Here is a 20,286-nt window from a genome sequence, read left to right as displayed (position 1 = left end):
TGAAGGTACAGAACAGTTAGAATTTAAGTTAACAAACTCAATCCTTGGGGCAGGGAGGGAGGTACTTGTCAATAATATCTTTTAAGATTTCCTGTCACCCACTTTCTCTCTGCTTCACTGCCATCTCTGTACTTTCTCTCACCAGACTTCACTACAGTAAGTAGCTTCCCTTCATTCAGCTATGCTTTCTGTAGTTTCAGTTATTTACAGTTAGATGAATTCTGAAAATATTAAATGGAAGTAAACTATAACGTTTACGTTGTATCCTGCTCTGAGAGGTGTGGTGAAATCTTGTGCTACCTTGGCTCATTTCGTCTGGTACACAACTCATCCTTTCATCCAGGAATCTCTGCTGTAGACACTACCATTTCATCCAGGAATCTCTGCTGTAGACACTACCATTTCATCCAGGAATCTCTGCTGTAGACACTACCATTTCATCCAGGAATCTCTGCTGTAGACACTACCATTTGGCAGCTGCTTAGTGGCCATTTGGTTTTCAGATCAACTCTTGTGGCATCACAGTACCTATATCCAAGTAATCCTTGCTTTCCTTAAAGATAGCACCAAGGCACAAGAGTAGTGTGATTCAGAAATATCAAACAGAAATTGTAAAGGCTTCCCATTAGGTGAAAAGGTTAGGGGCTAGAGAGAGATGGCTCGGTGGTTACGAGCACTAGGTACTCTTGAAGAGGACCTGGGTTTACTTGCCAGGACCCACATGATGGCTCACAGTAACTCCAGTTCTAGAGGACCCAACACCCTCTTCAACCTCTGTGGGCACTGCACATATGTGCTGTACAGACATACATGCACATAAAATTTAAAACTGTCTTTTGCAAAGGTTAAATTTATCAGAGATATGTATCCACAGGAAAACAGTTTATGTAAGGTTTAATGTTCTATACAACTTTAGGCATCTACTGGTAGTCTTGGAATGTACTCTCATCAGATAACAGGTGACTCCATACTCATTTATCAAGGTGAAAGTTATCATTTATTGATCACCACATAGCAAATCCTACTATAAGCACTTTATATCTACGTATGCACACACAAACATAAAAGTACCCTCCTCCTGAGATACCTTCAATGTCCTGAGATCCAGAGGAGGGCATTATTCTTATTCTTAGATGAGAAAACAGAGGAATAAAGATTTTAGGGAACTTAATCAAGGTTCCATAGTGAGATTCATGCCTGCTCCTTAGCTAGCACATTTAACCACTATTCCAAATGACACATCTCATGACATATTATGACCATTATCTACCAGATTATGAATTCCTGGGGATAGGGACTGATTTAAATATTTTTGAACATATAGTGACTAGTGAAGCATGGGACATATGAGAAGTGCTCAAAAATATCTATTAAACTGAACATGTCTACTAAACTACATGTAAAGCTTAAGGAAAGCACCTATGCTTTGAAGAGAAACTAGAAGAACGAACTCTATTTCTCACAGACAAAAGGTCATACTGTATTCTACAACATAAGCAGAGATACTTGGCTATGAAACAAAAGGAAGCAAGAAGACAAGGGAGCATAACGCCAATAAAATAGGGAAATGGTCTGGTAGATTTACTTAGCACTGATTACTATTGGCTGGTGGAGAATCTTGAAGATTAAATCTACATATTTGACTTAAGTAGTTAGTTCTGAAGCTATAATGAACTAGAGAGCTAATACTGAGCCTGCTTCAAACACAAAGAAACAACTTAATTGTTAAAATCAAACCTCAAATTCACAATTTCGTATTTTTTATTTAGTCATGACAAACATCTTAGTATTTTCACAATGCTCAGATTATTTTGTAAAAAAGATTACATCTTTTACAGAGGTAAAACATTCTTTGTTGAACTTCAAAGATTTAGTAATAAAAGGTTCAATTTCATTTTCATTAACTCACCATAAATATTTTACATTTTACTAAAATGAACAAATAAGTTCTACCTGTTTTTGCAGAATGAATTTCAGCCTGTCCTAACTGCTTTTTCCTCTTGGCTTCTTCCACTGGATTTTCAAACTGAGTTTTCTGGTTGAGGTGACTGTAAAATATAGAGAAAGGTGCAGTTCAGGTTTAGATGAAAGAGTTCTGTTTATTTTCCTAGGTAAAACATGGTGCTACTCCATCATGAAGGCTAAGGAGTGTTTCTTTAGGAATGGAGCACAAAACAGCTAAGAGAGAGCACAGGAAAACCAGAGGAGGACCAGAGGTCAAAGGTGCTGAAGCTGATGTTAGTATTCTCCACAAACCCACCAACGGAACAACAAAAGTACAGCAGAAGTTACCTTCCTGCGGCAATCACAAGTACTGGTCAGCTAACCTTTTCTAAGGCAATTGACAACAGAAGAATCTCTAAGTTTCTTCAAAATGAATCAAGCTATCAAGCTACTCTTTCTTTTCTTTCTTTCTCTTCCTTCCTTCCTTCCTTCCTTCCTTCCTTCCTTCCTTCCTTCCTTCCTTCCTTCCTTTCTTTCTTTCTTTCTTTCTTTCTTTCTTTCTTTCTTTCTTTCTTTCTTTTTTGGTTTTTTGAGACAGGGTTTCTCTGTATAGCCCTGGCTGTCCTGGAACTCACTTTGTAGATCAGGCTGGCCTCGAACTCAGAAATCCACCTTCCTCTGCCTCCTGAGTGCTGGGATTAAAGGCATGTGCCACCATGCCCGGCTACTATCAAGCTATTCTTGAGAATATCAGAATATAAAGTACATGACTTCATTATCTTTCTACAGATTTGCCCACACAAATTTAGCACCACTGAAGAAAATGACTTTTTTTTCTCAGAACAACTCTGGTTTTACACTTTAATTTCTTCACAATTGCATAACAAATCAGTTAAATAAATGAAACAAATTTAGTGGGCCTTTGTGACTGAGTACATTCACAACTGACTCTTTGAAAGCTTAGAACTCTGAAGGAAAGCAGAAAAATTAAGGGAGCCTTGGGGCAGGTGATTACCCAGTAGTCCTCAGTCATCTACAGGCTTCCAGTGTTATATAGGGACTATAGTACTGATATTATGGCAAGCCACTTAAATGACAGTAACTTAAGAACTGTGCTGTGGCAAAAGAATGAAAACTAAAAATGTTTTAAACCATGATGAGGCATAATTCAGAGGCTAATGTGATCATATTCTACCATGTAACAGTGCAAAGATATTTTAGCCAAATGATGTTTTCCACTAAAATCTGCTTTAACATGAAACGAAATTACCAAACACCAACAATTAAATATCAAACCATGAGAATTTCAGGATATGATTATCTTTATATAGATCAATTATTATACAATCTATATTATATAAACAGGGACGCAAATAATGTTTCCTTTGCTTCATGTGCTATTAATGGCAAAAATAAGGAAAGGAGGAACATAGTAAAACAAGCAACTGTCATAGCCAAGGATGTTACTGCTTTTTGTCCTTTGGACATTATGTGTCTAGTGTGCGTCACATGTGTGCTGGTGCCCTTGGAGGTCAGAAGAGAGCACTAGAGCTCATGGAGCTTGGGTTATAGGCAGCTGTGACCCACTAGGGTTGTCTAGAAGAGCAGTTCATGCTCTCAACTCATGAACCATTGCTCCAGCCCCACTCTAGTACATATTAACTTTCAACAGATGAAAATCTTAACATTCTTAAGGAAAAAACCCCTAAAGATTAGTACTTAGAAGGAAATAGTCCTGAGCAGGGAAGAGCTCTGGCTGGCTTTTATATCATTAGCTAGAATGACTCATTTTGCCACACTGAGTTTACAACAACAACAAATTAGTGATTTGTATTTCTATCCTTTGTGATGTGTGCAAGGAGAGAGTAGAGACATGCAAGTGAAAGTTCTTAGATAAAAGAATGTAAGATTTAATGGAGAAATCCATTGCATCTACTATATTACACAATGTTAAAAAGCTACCCTCCATATAGAAAAATCAGTGAAGTACTCTTCACTTTGTTATTTATAAGCACATATTAAGATGAATGGATTTATTTCTCTAACCATGGAGTAAAGACACCATCTAAGTAAAGAACTTTGTAAGTATGGGAGGAGAATATTCACTAAAAAGTCACTAAAACGTTTGGAAGGCAGCTAGATAAGCATGATTAAATACCTAATATATAACTTGCAATGTCACCTGCATTACAATTTTGTGTTTAATACCTAGATTTTAAAAATTTATCTCAACAAATTCATGAAGAATATTAAGATATGAAATCAGACATATATTTTGATTGTTGGGCATTACAATTCTTAATGCAATACAACTAGGACAATATGAAAATATTTCTTGTCTCCTGAGACAGCTCAGTTGGTAAAGGTGCTTGCCACTGATCCCAGGGACTAACATGGTGGAAGACGAAAATAGTCTACTGTGAGTTCTTTAACCTTTTAAGCATGCTGTGGCTTTTTTTTTTTTATGAAAACTTTTTAAATTAAATATTTATATAGGAGGCCTGCCATTACATTTTAGAACAATTTTCTTTTTAAAGATACCCCCCCCACCCTCCTAAAAAAAGAAGACCGAAAAACCGCCACTGCAGCTAGTGTTACTACTACAAGATTCCTGCCAAAAGTAATCATGGTGCCATCTGGTCTGACAATCTAAGAGAGCCAAAGAATAGCCATTCAAGTAACAGCTCTTTATCTCCACCAGTAAACTCACTGCAGATTACCACAGTTGAAATTCAAAACCCAGTTAATCTGGGATTGAAGCCACACTCTGTAGCACAGCTGACTCCACGCTAATGTGCATCTTGAGTACAGTCTGTTCTTCTAAAGCTAATGAATTATCCTCCTGTAAATGAGCTCGTTCTGAGATCAGCCGTGCGCTGTCACTTGTATCTTACTTAGCTGGTTTCACACACCTCCATGACAACGCAGAGTGGGTCACTTCAGGGTGTGCCTTAAAGCTGCTTCAGTGCTGTATTCTTGCTTAATGGGAACCAGGTCATTCAGCTAGAGATTTTATAACAGGCAAATGACTTTCACCTCCTGACCATGTATTCAAATTCACTTGGAAGGGGAAATAATGAGAGTCATTGTCTCAGAAATGTTCAGCAGTGTCCCTGGCAGATAATAGTTGATTGAAGCCCAGTTTAAACAGGCTAAACTGCAAGGGGAAGAAAAGTCCCACACAGCCCTTTCAGTCAGCCTCCAAATCTGTCTCTGACTTGAAAAAAATCAACAACAAAACCAGTTTCTTCCTTCAGCTACACATGCCTCAGGGAAAATAAAAATACCAGAAGAGCTGCTGAGTACTTTGCATATCACACTACAATTAGCAATGTATTAAATAACACAATAGAAACAAAATTAGTAGATTTTCAAAGGAAGCAAAACATTGGAAGCAAAGTGGCACATTAAATACCCACAGATAACTTTGAGTTCTTTAGGATACACACTGGCTTTTAAGAAGTCACTTCAAGCCTCTCAGAGATGCAGTAACAACCTACATATTACAGACCACAGTGGGAGTCAAAGATATTTACTTTAGGGATAATTACCATGAAATGGTATTGGTTTACAATTAATAGTATTGACAATTAATCATAAAATTAGAAGATGCTTTTAACTTTCTATTTCCAGGTTATAGTATCATTTTGCTTTTGCAAATAAGGTTGTTAATATCAGTTCTTATTCTTGTATCCTAATTACCTACTGAGATACACTTGGCTAATGAAGTCATTGAAAGTTTAACTGTGTGTATTCTCTGAAAAATGTACCCTCAGCTTTTTTAACTCTCAAGCATTAGTTAAATAAGGTTGTTTTCTTTTCTCTAACAAAATCTCAATTGTTTGATTTCGCTAATAAAGACACAGGACCCAGATACTAGGGTGAAGGGAGAAGGCAGATACTAGGGAGGCAGAGAAAGCATCTGGCTGATCTTCTTCCTCAACACACGCCCCAGAATGAATCCCCTTTCTCACATGGTCTCAGAAAACCTCCTTCAAATGCAACGTCCCTACCTTCCACTTCCTGTGCATCTCTCTGTCCATTCTCCTAAATCCCTCGTACTCTCTATGGTTTTTTTCTCAATAATACTATGTTTACTGGTTGCTTGTTCTGCCTTTTGCCTTTTTGACCTATGGTTGACTTTATTTAATCCTGTTTACAATATTCAACCTGAAAAGTTCTTGGATTAAAGGTGTGTACTAAGGCTGAGCCACACTACAACTAAAAACACTCCCCCCCCCCCCGCCCCCCAGGAAATAACACAATTTCGGAGTTCACAGTGTACAACATAAGGTAAATTCACTTTTATTTACAGAGCTTCCTTATGGTTGGGAGAAAAAAGAGAACTCTCATTCCTCCAAATTTTTAGGTAACACTGAAGTTTTTAATATAAAATTTCCTACATCAACACTCAAGGTTAAAATTGCATCTGCAGTATCCATAAAGTAGGCAATTCCGGTGGTATGAACAATGTAGCAATCAGATAAGGGGAAAGAAAGCTCAGAAGTAAAGATGAGCACTGACAACTGAGTGGCGTTATATCTGTTATATACAGTTCCTGTCTGTTATATATACACAGTTCCTATCTGTTTAAACAGCCACATTAGCAGCAATCTTCACTCCTTGAAAGAACACTACACTTTCTAGATCTCCTAAAAAGAGAGTATACCTTTAAGTATATACCTCTAAACTTTGAATTAGTGTATCACAATGACCTTAAGGTCTTTTAATTGCTTTTGGAAATATACAAAGTAGTACCATGGGAATTCATTCACCCAGGGTCTATGCCTTCCTCTTTGAAGAATGCAGTAGCGAGGATAGCTACTCCAGCCATTAGTCTTCACCAGTTTTTCTGTTCCTTTACTGCTCTCTCCAGCCTACTCTTCCTTGTTCCTCCTCCCCTCTCTTCTTCCCTTTGAGATGGGTCTTTCTACATTCTTAGGCTCATCTTGAAACCCTGACTCAAGTAATCTCCTTCACCCTCTGGAGTACTGGGAGGACAGGCATGTGCTATGCTCTGGCCTTTCTCTTATATTCTGTATTGAGAAACCCAAAGACAGCTTCTCGAAAGCTAAAAGTCAGCACAAAAAGTGTTCCTTCCTCTAGTTAAAATAACCAGCAAATCAGGTTGCAGAAACATAAAGTGCCATATTTAGAATTCCCTAGATCTGTATGGAAAAGGAAAGCATTTGGGAGACTATTAACTCAAATAACCAACTTACTCAACATAGTATGTTCCATACTGAGGGTCCTCTATTTTCTCCCAGCCATAGGGAAGCTCTGTAAATAAAGAAAAAAGTAATCAGTGAGTGAATGTACCTTATTAAACTAATATTTGAGAATTAGAAAGCTGAGGGCTCACACAGTATGGGTAGCTTCTTCATCAGGCAAGTATATCTCAGAATATAATTAGGATATAGAACAAAAGGTGACCTTAGCTGGGTGTGGCTGTGCATGCCTTTAATTGCAGCACTCAAGAGCCAGAGGCAGGTGGATGTCTGTAAATTTGAGGCCAGCCTGGTCTAAATAGTGAGTTCTAGGCCAGCTGAGGCTCCATCGTGGAAGTCTGTCTGAAAACCAAATCAATAAGACATACAAAGAGCAAAAAGCCAACCAACAAAAACCTAACATTAAACTAAAAAGTGTTTATCTTAATAAAAGACATGATAATAGTTATTAGGGGCTGGAGAGATGGGCTGAGGGTTGAATATACTGCTTTTATAGAGGACCTGAGTTCCATTCTCTGCATGGACATCAGGCTCACACTGCCTGTAACTCTAGTCCCAGAGAATCTGGTCCTCTTGGGCACTTGCACTAATGTGCATATAGCTATACACAGACATACATACAAATACAGAATAAAGTAAAAAATACAAGTTATTATAATAAATCACTGGTTATATTTCTTTTATTTAAGATGCTTCATAAAGCTGGTATGAAACTCACGTTCCTTTAAATCCTATCCAGGCAGCACCAATTGTTACATTTTTTTTTTACTTTTATACATTATCATTTATTATGTTCTGACCTCATTCTCAAAGAACCCAGCCTTGACTTTTACCATTTCAAGTGCACAGACCAGATCTGTTAAGAGCCAAAGGAAGGATCTGCTTTCCTTATGGTAACTTCAGCTGAGCATCTAAAAAAACTAACTTAATTACCAGTGCATTGTGTAATCTGTATCTGTGTAATTTGCTTTGGTAACAAATATCTTACACAGTATTAGGATGTATTATTAATTTCAAGTGGTTAGTTAATACAATGAGAAAAACTGAAGTCACATTCAGATTTCTAATAGTTTAAAGAATCCTTTTAATAGTCACATATAGATAAAGCAGGCAGGGATGATCCTAGTTGGAAGTTGTAGTGTTGCCAATTATATATAGGAACTACTGAGTAAGAAACTTGCTTTTCATTTTTTTTTTTAAACATGATCTCATTATGTAACCAGGTTAGCCTTGAACTCCAGAGATCCACCTGCTTCTGCCTCCTGAGTGCTGGGATTATAGGCATGTGACACCAAGCCCAAATGAGTTGGAATTAAAAAACAAAAACCAAACAACAACAACAAAAAAAAACCTACAGTTGTTGTACATTATGATATTCTGTCCCTTTACTTACTTTAAAGAATTCTGTTACGTTTATAGGTGCTTGCCTACATGTGTGCTTGTGAAGGCCAGAAGATGGTGTCAGAATCCTAAGAAGTTGACTTCCTGATAGCTATGGGTGCTAGGAATTGAGTATAGGTCCTCTGCAAGAAGAGCCAGTGCTTTTAAACCACCTAAGTCATTTTTCTAGCCCCAGGTCTCTTTATTTTCAATTCTTTTTTTAGTGCATATGCGATAAACAAAACATACTGGACAGAAAACAGGCTTAGAATACATGAAAAGATTTTCTGCCACTGATTCAGTTATGAAATGTCAACTTCATAAACAAAAATTCCACTGATAAACTGACAAACTATAAAACTATTTTTACTGTAATAAAAATGTATTCCTCACTCAGAATAAAGAGAACAGGTTATTAGCCTCTTGAAAAACTCTTCAATTACCTCATCTCTCTTCTCTAACATATGTACACTTTTTGAGTTTTTAAAAATATATTGAGAATTTCATAATACACAGAATGCATTTTGATCATACTCCCCCTCTTGGCTTCCATAACTACTCCCAGATCTGCACTCACAACTTCAACACTGTTTTTTGTTTGTTTGTTTGTTTTGTTTTGTTTTGTTTTTCCATACATAATCAGTCAGTGGTTTCCAAGTTTATTGAGTTTTATGGTTCTCCTTTGAAGAATATGATTGAAGGCTGAGGTGGGGACGATGAAAGCAGACAGTGGTGGTTAATCTTGTCAGCCTGACGAGACCAGGGGCCAGCTAAGTAAGAAGCACGCCTCTGGGTAGGCCAGTGAGGGCAACTCCAGGATGGACTAAGGGAAGGGGGAAGAGCTCCCTTCATCCTCTTCAGTGAGTGGGAGTTTCCCATGATACAAAGAGATCCAAGGGAGAAAAATCCGCACTGCTCACCAGCCTTTCCTTCTGACTGGCGAGTGTTCCTATGTCCAGGACTGTTGTTCTCCTTTACTGACATGAGGGCTCAGCTTGGCCTTTCATGGACTGAAGACAAATGGCTCTCCATGGGTCTTCTAGACCTCCAGCACCACACAAGAACAGCTGAGACATTGCTGGACTACCTGGCTCCTATGAGTTACAGGCCATCTGAGCAAATCTTCTATACATGTATATTGATTCTGTTTCTCTAACTAAAACCTCATCTAGAAAATTATTGAAGTAATTGAAATATGTGGAAACTTTAGAAAAATATGAAGTGAGATATACTGCAGTTTACTTTGATCTGGTATTGCAAAGAGCAATCAATTTAATAGTTATAAGGTTTCATCACCAAGTAACCATTAAGTAGGTAGGATATTTTTGGATTATATTTGTAAGAATACATAATATTGCCAAAGTATATTATCAAGGAAATATTTTTCTCTTCATTAGAAACTGTCCTGAGCTAGCATAGAAACCAAGCGCTGATGAGTAGGGATCACTTGTACAACCATGGCTAGATTTATGTTTGTCTTTGGAGAGGGCTGGAGAAATGAAGAAAAATCAAACACTTTATGAAGGATGCATTAATACTTAAAAAAGAGAAAAGATCAACAGAAGTATATTGCAGCATAAACTTGGAAGTTGTCTATTTTAGCACTTGAACCAATTAGCAGCAGACATATTAAATGTAGCCTTCCTTAGAGAGCATATGTGGCAATCTGTCTTCTGAGTTACTTTTCATAATTTTAAGTCATTACCACTGGTAGCTGTAACAGTCTAATGAAGGTGGTAATAGATTAAAATGCCTACCGATTTTATACATTTTCTAGTGGATCATTTCACCTATTTCCTTTCTTTTTTCTTTTTCCTTCCTTTCTGTTCTTCTGTCTCCTTTTTATTAAAAAATATTAAGAACACAATGTGGTTCTTGAGCAGACAGAAAAATAGAACAGAAATGACAAGCTGAAAATAGGGTTTAGAGGGCATCAGGAGGAATACTATCAAATCTAAGAATAGCTATTAGAAAGGCCTTTTAAATGTAGAAATGTTTGAGTAGTCCAAAAAGACAAATTAGAGAAAATGAAGTCATTCCAGACAGATCAAAGAATACTGAAGTATTAAGATTGCTCTGGCAGCCACATTGCTGAAGACAACAGCTACATAACTCATTGGGATGTAGAACTGGTGCCTAGAGCCTTCACCAGTCAGTAACAAATAGGAAGGTCTATGCATGCTACCAAAGGAGAAACATAAACACCAATCCAGCTACAAACCCAGGGCAAAACAAAATTGTTGCAGGATCACACTGTGAACCCCAAGATTGTGTTACTTAATGAAAAAAAACTGTTTCTAGTTGTGGTGTGGCTCAGCCCTTAGCATACCCCTTTAATCCTTCTGGCTGGAATACACACACACCCTTAGTATGCACCTTTAATCCCAAACAATGAAGGTAAAGTTAATTTGTGGAAGGAAGTAGACATGTTTGAAAGTGATGTCTAATTGAGAGGCAGACAAAGTGACAACGAATCAAAGAAAGATTAGACAGAACAGGATATGTCCAACTCTCACGAGAGGAGCGAGTGAGGAGAGGGAGGCTACTTAAGAAAGCAGTGCTGACACAGGAGAAAGAAGGAGGTGGTTTTACTGGGAGAGTTTTACAGAGACAGGATTAAAGGGAACAAGCTAGGCACCGGTGAAGACAGAGGAGCTAGATGAGAACAGAGAAGAAATAAACATGAACTTATCTTTTTAAAAAAATTAATCTTTTTTTACAGTCCAGTCATTATCCCCTTCCTATTCTGCCCTTTGAAAGTTCCTCATCCCATTCCTCCTTTCCCCACCTGTCTTTAAGAGAATATCCCCCAACCCCAACCCATGCCAGGCTTCCTCACTCCCTGGGGCCTCAAGTCTCTGGGTTAGGTACATCTTCTCTCACTGAAGCCAGACCGGGCAGTTCTCTGCTGTATGTGTCGGGGGCCTAGGACTAGCTAGTGTATGCTGCCTGGTTAGTGGCTCAGTGTCTGAGAGATCTTGGGTGTCCAGGATAGTTGAGACTTCTGTCTTCCTATGGGGTCTCCCTCCTCCTCAGCTTCTTCCAGCCTTTCCCTAATGCAACCACAGAGGTCCCTGACTTCAGTTCAATCAATGGTTGGGTGTAAGTATCTTATTTTTTTAAAGACAAGGTTTCTCACTGAACATGAAGCTCACCATTTTAAGTAGGCTGGCCAGCCAGTGAGTATCCAGGAATCCACTTATCTCTGACTTACAAGATTGGGTAACAGGGAAATGTAGCTATGCCTGGCTTTTATATGGATGCTGGAAACTCAAACTCAGCAAAAATTCCTACCCACTGAGCCATCATAAGAGTGATTAAGTGGGACTGTGACATGATTACATTTATATTTGTAAAAGATATGGACCATCAATAACAGAGGAAGAAACAGATAAAATAGTATGATACAAAAGTAGACAAATAAGAAAACCTTTAATAGAGTAGGCAATGAATTACAATGGCTGGAACTAAGGCATTGGTAGTAGGAATGATGGGAATGGGCATGTAGCAGAGATAAGGAAGTGAAATCTGGTTACTATGGAGACTGAGGGAAGGAAAGAGTAGGACAGGAGGCCTTCGTGGTCCTCAGTTTCTAGTTCTTCTGGCATAAAAATGATAGATGAGCAATTACTTGTTTCGATGCTGTGACAAAATACCTAACAACAATGACTTAGCGGAGGATGGATTGACTTTGCCTCACAGTTTGAGGATATGGTCCATCTTGGCGGGAAGGCATGGCAGCAGAACATGAAGCAGCTGGTGGAGCTGCTTCCAAACCGAGGAGCTTGCATCCAGCTCACTTTCTCCCTTTTACTCAGTCTGGAGCTCAGTCTGGGTGATCTCCCTCTCCTTCCAGAAAGATTAAACCTTTCTGGAAACATCCTTACTGACACACTCATGTCAAATCCACCGAGGCTGAACACAAAGATTACCTACTATAGCATATTACCAAGTACTTACTAATAACTAATATGAGGACATGCTTGTAGAAATTAAAAATATAAAAAGATTTAGAGGAACTTAGGAGACCAAAGAGGCATTTAAAAATGTCTTAATACCATGTCTAGCACAAGTAGACATTAAATAAAAAGTTTTTAAAAGCTGCAATGCTATACTTGGTTCTTAACTGTAAAAAACAAAACCAAACAAACAAAAAAACTAGGGAAACTATAAGGAATAAGCTGAGAACAATCAGTTATGACTCAAACAACTGAGAGGATTATCATTTCTGAAAACACCTTCACAGACATACCTAAGAAGCCATATGAACCTAGATTCAACAGATAAATATAGGAAGATAAACATTTGTCAGGCACCATGTGAACAGCATGGCAATAGATAAGATTACTTAAACTGTGAATAGAGAAAGGTGAAAAATAGACAGAAGCTTAGGAACACTGACATGTTAGGAAGTGAAAGGCTAAAATATGGTCTTGGAAGGCGTTGAAGGGGACAGAAGCCATGACCAACGCTAACAAAGTTGTGGAGAGCTGTGAGAAGAGCTACGAAGGCACTACTGAAATGGACAATCATCATATTGACAAATTTAAGAAAAGCAGTTCTATACCCAGCATGGTGGCACATTTACCAAAGCACTTAGGAGGCAGAGGCAGGTGACGCCAGTATGGTCCACACAGAGAGTTCCAGGTGAGTCAGGGCTATATAGTGAGAACTTGTCTCAAAATAGAAAAAAAAAGGAAAGTGGATTGCTGAAAAGGTGGGACTAGGTAGGCTCTAAATGCAGACTATTACAATCACTAATTTTCTTCTTTTTTTTTTTTTCCTGTGTTTTTTTAAGACAGGGTCTCTCTATATAGCCCTGGCTGTCCTAGAACTCACTCTGTCGACCAGGCTGGCTTCAAACTCAGAGATCTGCTTGTCTATGCCTCCCAAGTGCCACCCATTACTTGGCATCAATTACTATATATTTAAAATAAAGGTAGATACCTTAACAAAAGATGTCCTTTAAAAAAACTTGTGAAAAAAAGCTGTAGGGTCATAGCCAAGAAGTATCTTTACTTGGGGACAGGAGAGACCTGAGTAACCTAACTGTCTTCTTCTGTATGAGAAATGGATGCATTTTCCCAATTGACTCGAAGAAGTAAATCTATTCTTGGCTTATCAAGCAGCTGGATGGCTCTAATGTCCATGAATTTATCCTTTTCCTTTTTATTTTCAAAATGAGATTTTTCTTATTGAAATATATGAATTAAAACTACTTTCTTGCCAGGCAGTGGTGGCACACGCCTTTACTCCCAGCACTTGGGGGGCAGAGGCAGGTGGATTTCTGAGTTCGAGGCCAGCCTGGTCTACAAAGTGAGTTCCAGGACAACCAGGGCTATACAGAGAAACCCTGTCTTGAAAAACCAAAAAAAAAAAAAACAAAAACAAAAACAAAAACAAAAAACCCCAAAAAAACCAACCAACCAACCAAGAAAACAAACAAACAAACAAACAAACAAACCAAACCAAAACCCAAAACCAAAACAAAACAAAAAACTACTTTCTCATAGTGTAGGTCTATTCATTTGCTAATTTTCTATTATCGTTCTTTAAGCTCCAAAATGAATTCAACACTCAATATTTATAAGATGTCTTTGGTAATTTTTTTTTTTTTAGATTTATTTATTTATTATATGTAAGTACACTGTAGCTGTCTTCAGACATTCCAGAAGAGGGCGCCAGATCTCGTTGCGGATGGTTGTGAGCCACCATGTGGTTGCTGGGATTTGAACTCTGGACCTTTGGAAGAGCAGTCGGGTGCTCTTACCCACTGAGCCATCTCACCAGCCCACGCGTCTTTGGTAATTTAATCTTAATCTTTCTTCCATCAGATAAGAAGCGGGGTGGGTTGAGAGTATAATGGAATTCTTCTGTTGTATTTTTAATATAATTATTTAAGCCAAAACACTAATTACTTTATTTGAATGGAAGACAAATGTGTTCATCAGTTAAATCATCGGATAGTGTGGAGACATAGATTTAAGAGGAGCAGTAAAGAAAGGACAAGTTTAGAACTGGTGGAGTTTTCCTAAATCTTAGATGATCAGTCAATGGCAAACAGCATCTTAAACTATAAAATCCACATTTCAAATATTATTTTCTTTTCAACATGTATACTCCATGATAGAGAATACCAGTGGGAGTCAGATATAGTCTATAATGAAAATATTCAACTGCAGGGCTATTCTTTCCCATGGAGGGAGACAGAAAGTGCAGAGAAAGTGGTCAGGGTTGACAAGCATAAAACAAAAGAAGTTCTAATCATGGCCTCCCACCAGATTACAGGCAGGCAATATTAGAATCTACATCTAGTTGTAATCCTTCTACTAAAGGTGCTTAAGTATTCTTAAAATAAACATACAAGAACCATTGGATGAACTGTCCTTGCTGGCTTGTTTGTGTGTGTCTATGTGTGAATAAGTCCCACAATGCACATGTGGAGGTTAGAGAACAACTTTTAGGATTGGTTCTCATCTTTTTGGTTGGGGAATTGAAAGCAGAGTCGGGCTTGGCAACAAGACATCTTTACCTGCTGAGCTATTTTGGTGAGCCAAATTATCTACTTTTGAGACTAAATTAATAATTATGTTGTGACTAAAGAAATAGTCTGAATTTGTCAAATTCCATAGAGACGAACGAGAGAAACATTTCTAGTTACTTTGAGCCCCTCAGCTCCTCTTGCAAAGGAAAAGTATCCTATCTGACTAATGAGCTTTATAGAATGTAGTCAAATATGCTTGGGACCCTAGAACTCCTGTTTCAGATGCCACCTACCTGGAGAAAAACATTCGAGTCTGTCCTCTACCATGCCTGCCTCAGGGGAGAAGACCTCAAACTGCTCAGTGCCCACAGAGGTAAAACTGCTTATGTGAATGCAGGCTCCACACTCATGGTAAGCCCACATTTGGCTTCCTGTCTGTAGTTTGTATCTTAGCTTTATTGGGACTCTTAAGCTGGCAAAGGCAGACAACTATTTATCTCCTTCCCCAGAGGAGTAGAGAATTTTAAGAATACTGTTTATAAGAATCATCAAGTTATTCTGAAGACAGCATACTTCTTTCCCTTCCATGCCTCCTCTAGCCCTTTCTTTTCTTCCAAACATTTAGGTCTCTGGTGAAGGGATATGCAACTGACTAGGACAATACCCTTGCTCTTGAGAACTGGTATCTAGTTACAGTTCATGTAACTAGAGGGAAGTATATCACTAGAAAAGACAATTCTAATTCAGACAAAAAGAGCACAGAGGGGTCTGTGAAGAGATAACACTTTGCACTTGTGCTGAGAAAAAGAATGGGTAAGGAGACACAACTCTTACTCCTGGCCAAAAAATAAAAAATAAAAAAAAGGTCATCTGACAAAGAAGGCAAAAATGTATCAGTGCTATGACAACATGGTTTAATTGTCATTTAAAAAGTCCTTCATACTTTATCAAATGGTCTGGGCTTTATTTAGTAGATAACTGGAAGCAAGAAAGAGGTAGTTATTTTCCAGAAAGGCTAGTTTAAAAGTAAAAGGCAACATCTCAGAAGATTTTGGTTAAGTAGTCTACATAGTAAAAAACAATGTAAATATGTATCCTCCAAGACACATATTTATACATATATACATACTAATATATATATATACACACACACACACACATACACAAACACACATATATATACACACATACTATAGTTGTATACATGTATACACATAGTACTATGTATCTAATAAGGCATATGTAAACCAGATGTTTAAAAAGGAGATGACTACATAATTGTCAGTATTTTACCTTAATGCCTCTGAAAACACCTCATATGAGGTATCTGAGGATACAGCACAACTTTATTTAATTATTAGCTTGGGCATTCATGTTTGTATTATCTTTAACCAGCAACACTTCTATTTACCTCTCTTAAAGTAACACTTATTTATCAGGTAGAAACAGGCACAAGTAAACTTCAAAATGTCACAGTGTCATGGAACAGTCAACACCTTCTAGCTTGATATATGGAACAAGTTATGAGTGCCATCACAAAAATGGTACATAAAATAGCAAAGCTTATTTTATATTACTTTCAATAATGTTATGAAAATAAGTTCCAATGTTTTCTTCTAGTATACCATTAGACAGTTTGAATACCAATATCTTGGAAACTGCTGGTGTTAAGGATATGTCAGGAAAGCAGAAGAGCAGAGGAGTAATTCTATACCAAAGCCCCATCCCTTTAATCCTAGAGTACAAAGTACGGCAGGATGACGTCAGGTGTGAAGCCTGCCTAGGCTACACAGCAGCAAGTTATGTGTAAGATCCCAGGGGCACACATATATGTGTTCAAAGCAAAATTGTTTCAGGTTTTCTATATGCTGTGAATTTTTGACAACATTTTAAAAATAACAAGGTAAAATGAAAACAAAACTAACCAACCTACAGAACTGAGAGCTATCTGGGTAACAAGAAGAGACTAAGAAGCAAGAATTGCTAGAGCAGTGGTTCTCAACTTTCCTAACACTGTGAACTTTAATACAGTTCTTCATGCCGTGGTGAACCCCAGCCATAAAATTCTGTCGTTGCTACTTCATAACTGTAATTTTGTTATGGCTATGAATTATAATGTAAATATATGATATGCAGGGTATGTGCTATGTGACCCCTGTGGTTGAGACTCTTTCTAGAGCCTTGACCTAATGCTCAGGAAAATGGTGTCTATGAGAAACTAAAGATGTCAAACTTTCTTTTAATGTGCATTTGACAAGCCACTGGGACAATTAAAAACAGACTCAAAAGCAATAGGAAGCACAGAAATCTAGCTCAGAATGAAGGGCAACACTAGAGTTTTAGTGGGTGAGCCACTGGCAGTTGATAGAGTAAGAGGAACAAATATCTCCCACCAAAGAAATCAGAAAATGCAGAGAATTTAGTAGAAATTGTATTCGGGAGTAGGAAAGGCAACAAATTGGCAAAAACAGACGAGGACTAAGTTCACACATCCAATCTGAAAGGTCATTTTCTACAGTATTATATATCTTAGTTTGCTTTACAATGGCTAACCTCACCATCACAAAGAGCTTGCTATGACAGACAGCATTATTGACAAGGAAGATACAATAAAAAATATTTTTTTTTCCTTAATGAAAACACAGGGGCTGAGCAAGGGTGCCTGCCCCCAAGCCTGCCCACCTGAGTTTCATTCTTGGGAATCACGTGATAGGACAGAATATAGAATTATTTCAGTTAGTCCCATCTACTGCCTGCCTTTTCCCTATCTCCTTTTGCTCTTGTATTGTTGTAGTTGTTTTGTTTTTTTAAGACAGGTGTCATATAGCCCAGGCTCACTATGTAACTGAAGATATTCTTTATCTTCCTGCTCTCTACCTTCCAGGAGCTGGAATTACAGACATGCTCCACCATGCCAAGCTTTCTTCCCTTGTTTTATTTCTTTTTCATTTTTTAAATTACTTTTTAAATCTATGTGTATGCATGTTTGTTTGTGCAAGCTGGTGCCTACAGAACTCAGGGAAGGGTGTTGGATTCTCTGTACTGGAGTTACAGGCATTTGTGGACTCCCCTCAACACTCACCCCACAGTCTATCCCCATTCTTAAGTATCAGCTCCTAATACCTAAAAATCCATTTTACCCAGAACCTCCAGTGGTCACACTTATCAAGATCTCAGAATCCCAGAATCTTTCCAATCCTGGGTGTCTCGATGGCAGTGTAAAACCATAATCAATAACAGCCACAGGACAATATGTCTTCACTGGCTCCCAGAACCCCTATTCCAAGTAGGCCCTCCAAGTACTGCAACCCAGCTGAAGCCCAAGATAAAGACCTTAAATAGCCCTTAGAAGTGAATATGACAGAGGTGCTTAGAGGAAATGAAGAAATCCCTTAAAGAAATCTATGAAAACACAAACAGTGAAAGGACAAAAGGAAGAGTTCAAGACCTGAAAGTAGTAATAGAATCAATCAATAAAATACGAGGGGAATCTGGAATGAACAATTTAGGAACTATAACAGAAACCTCAGAGACAAGCTTCAGCAATAGAATACAAGAGATGAAAGAGAGAATCTTAGGCATTAAAGACACAATAGAAGAAATGGATACCTCAGTCAAAAAATGTTAAATACAAAATACTGGCACAAGACATCCAGGAAATCTGGAACACTATATATAAAAAAAAATCAAACCTAAGGATAACAGAAGTAGAGGAAGGAGAAAAAACCCAGGTCAAAGGCAAAGAAAATTTTTTCAAAAAATCATAGAAGAAAATCTACTTAACCTAAAGAACACAACCAAGGTACAAGAACATACAGAAGTAAGGCAGTGGTGACGCTGGCCTTTAATCCTAGCACTCAGGAGGCAGAGGAAGGCAGATCTCTGTGAGTTCAAGGCCAGCCTGGTCTATAGAGACAGTTCTAAGACAGTCAGGGGTACACAGAGAAACCCTGTCTGGGGGAACAGGGAGTAGGAAGCAGGGGGAAGCAGCAGCAAAAGAAATTACCCTCTGCACATAATAATAAAAATACTACATGTACACAACAACAATAACAAAAGAATATTAAAAGCTGAAAGGGAGAAAGACCTACTGACATATAAAGGCAGACCTATTATCGTAACATCTGATTTCTCAATGGAGACTCAAAAAAAGCCAGAAGGTCATGTACAGATGCTCTACAGACTCTGAAGGAGCAAAGACGCCAGCCCAGATTACTATACCCAGTAAAACTTTCAATCACAATAGAAAATAAAGATATTCCATGATAAAAAACCAAATTTAAGCAGTATCTATCTACAAACCTAGCCCTACAAAATGTGGTAGAAGGACAATTCTTACTTAAATAGGTTAACCACACCAAGGAAAATACAAGGAATAAATCATCCCAGACCATCAAATCAGAAGAGGGGAAAAATAAACACACATACACACTCCCTCCACCTCCTCCATCACCTCCATCACCTCCAATACCTACAATACCTCCACCACCAGGAATCAACAAACATTGTTTATTAACGTCTCAACACCAGTGGTCTCAATGTCCCCCCGGAAAGACACAGACATAGAATGGATTTGAAAACAGGATCCATCCTGTGTAACATCCAAGAAATTCACCTTAACATCAACAATAGATATCACTGAGAAAGTAACAAGGGGATACAAATTAGAAAGAAGACAAAGTACCTTTATTTGCATATAATGATAGTATATATAGGTGACCCTAAAAATTCCATCAGGATTCCTACAGCTGATAAACACTTCCAGCAAAGTAGCTGTATACAAAATTAACTCACAAAAATCAATAGCATATATATATATATACATATATATATACATATATATATATATACATACATATATATATATATATATATATATATATATATATATATATATATGACAAAGGGACTGAGGAAGAAATCAGGGAAACAACAGCTTTCACAATAGCCTCAAATAATATAAAATATCTTGGGATAACTCTAAACAAATAAGTGAAAGACTTGTATGATAAAAACTTTAAGACACTGAAGAAAGAAACTGAAGAAGATACCAGAATATGAAAAGATCTTCCATGTTCATAGATTGGTAGGATTAATATAGTAAAAATGGCCATCCTATCAAAAACAATCTATAAATTCAATGAAATTCCCATCAAAATTCTTCACATAACTTGAAAGGACAATCTTCACCTTCATATGAACACACACACACCAGCATTGCTAAAACAATTCTGAATAATAAAAGAAGTG

General features: G+C 37.7%; 1 protein-coding gene across 2 annotated transcripts in view; it reads right to left on the bottom strand.

Moving 5' to 3' along the window:
• The window catches only part of Magi3 (membrane associated guanylate kinase, WW and PDZ domain containing 3), a 188,537-nt gene that overhangs the window by 39,698 nt on the left and 128,553 nt on the right, over nucleotides 1-20,286 (bottom strand). For both annotated transcript variants that reach the window (XM_085835602.1, XM_085835603.1), the window contains exons 7-8: nucleotides 7,167-7,224; nucleotides 1,954-2,048 (exon numbers count right to left, since the gene is read on the bottom strand). In XM_085835602.1, coding sequence (XP_085691728.1) covers nucleotides 1,954-2,048; nucleotides 7,167-7,224 — 153 coding nt within the window. The remainder of the gene's footprint in view (nucleotides 1-1,953; nucleotides 2,049-7,166; nucleotides 7,225-20,286) is intronic.

The sequence above is a fragment of the Mus caroli genome, unplaced genomic scaffold (genome assembly GCF_978045245.1).
Source record: "Mus caroli unplaced genomic scaffold, Mus_caroli_1 scaffold_3, whole genome shotgun sequence".
In the NCBI taxonomy this organism is placed as follows: Eukaryota; Metazoa; Chordata; class Mammalia; order Rodentia; family Muridae; genus Mus; species Mus caroli.
Note: the sequence above shows the minus strand (reverse complement) of the source record. Positions and strands in the feature narration are given on the sequence as shown.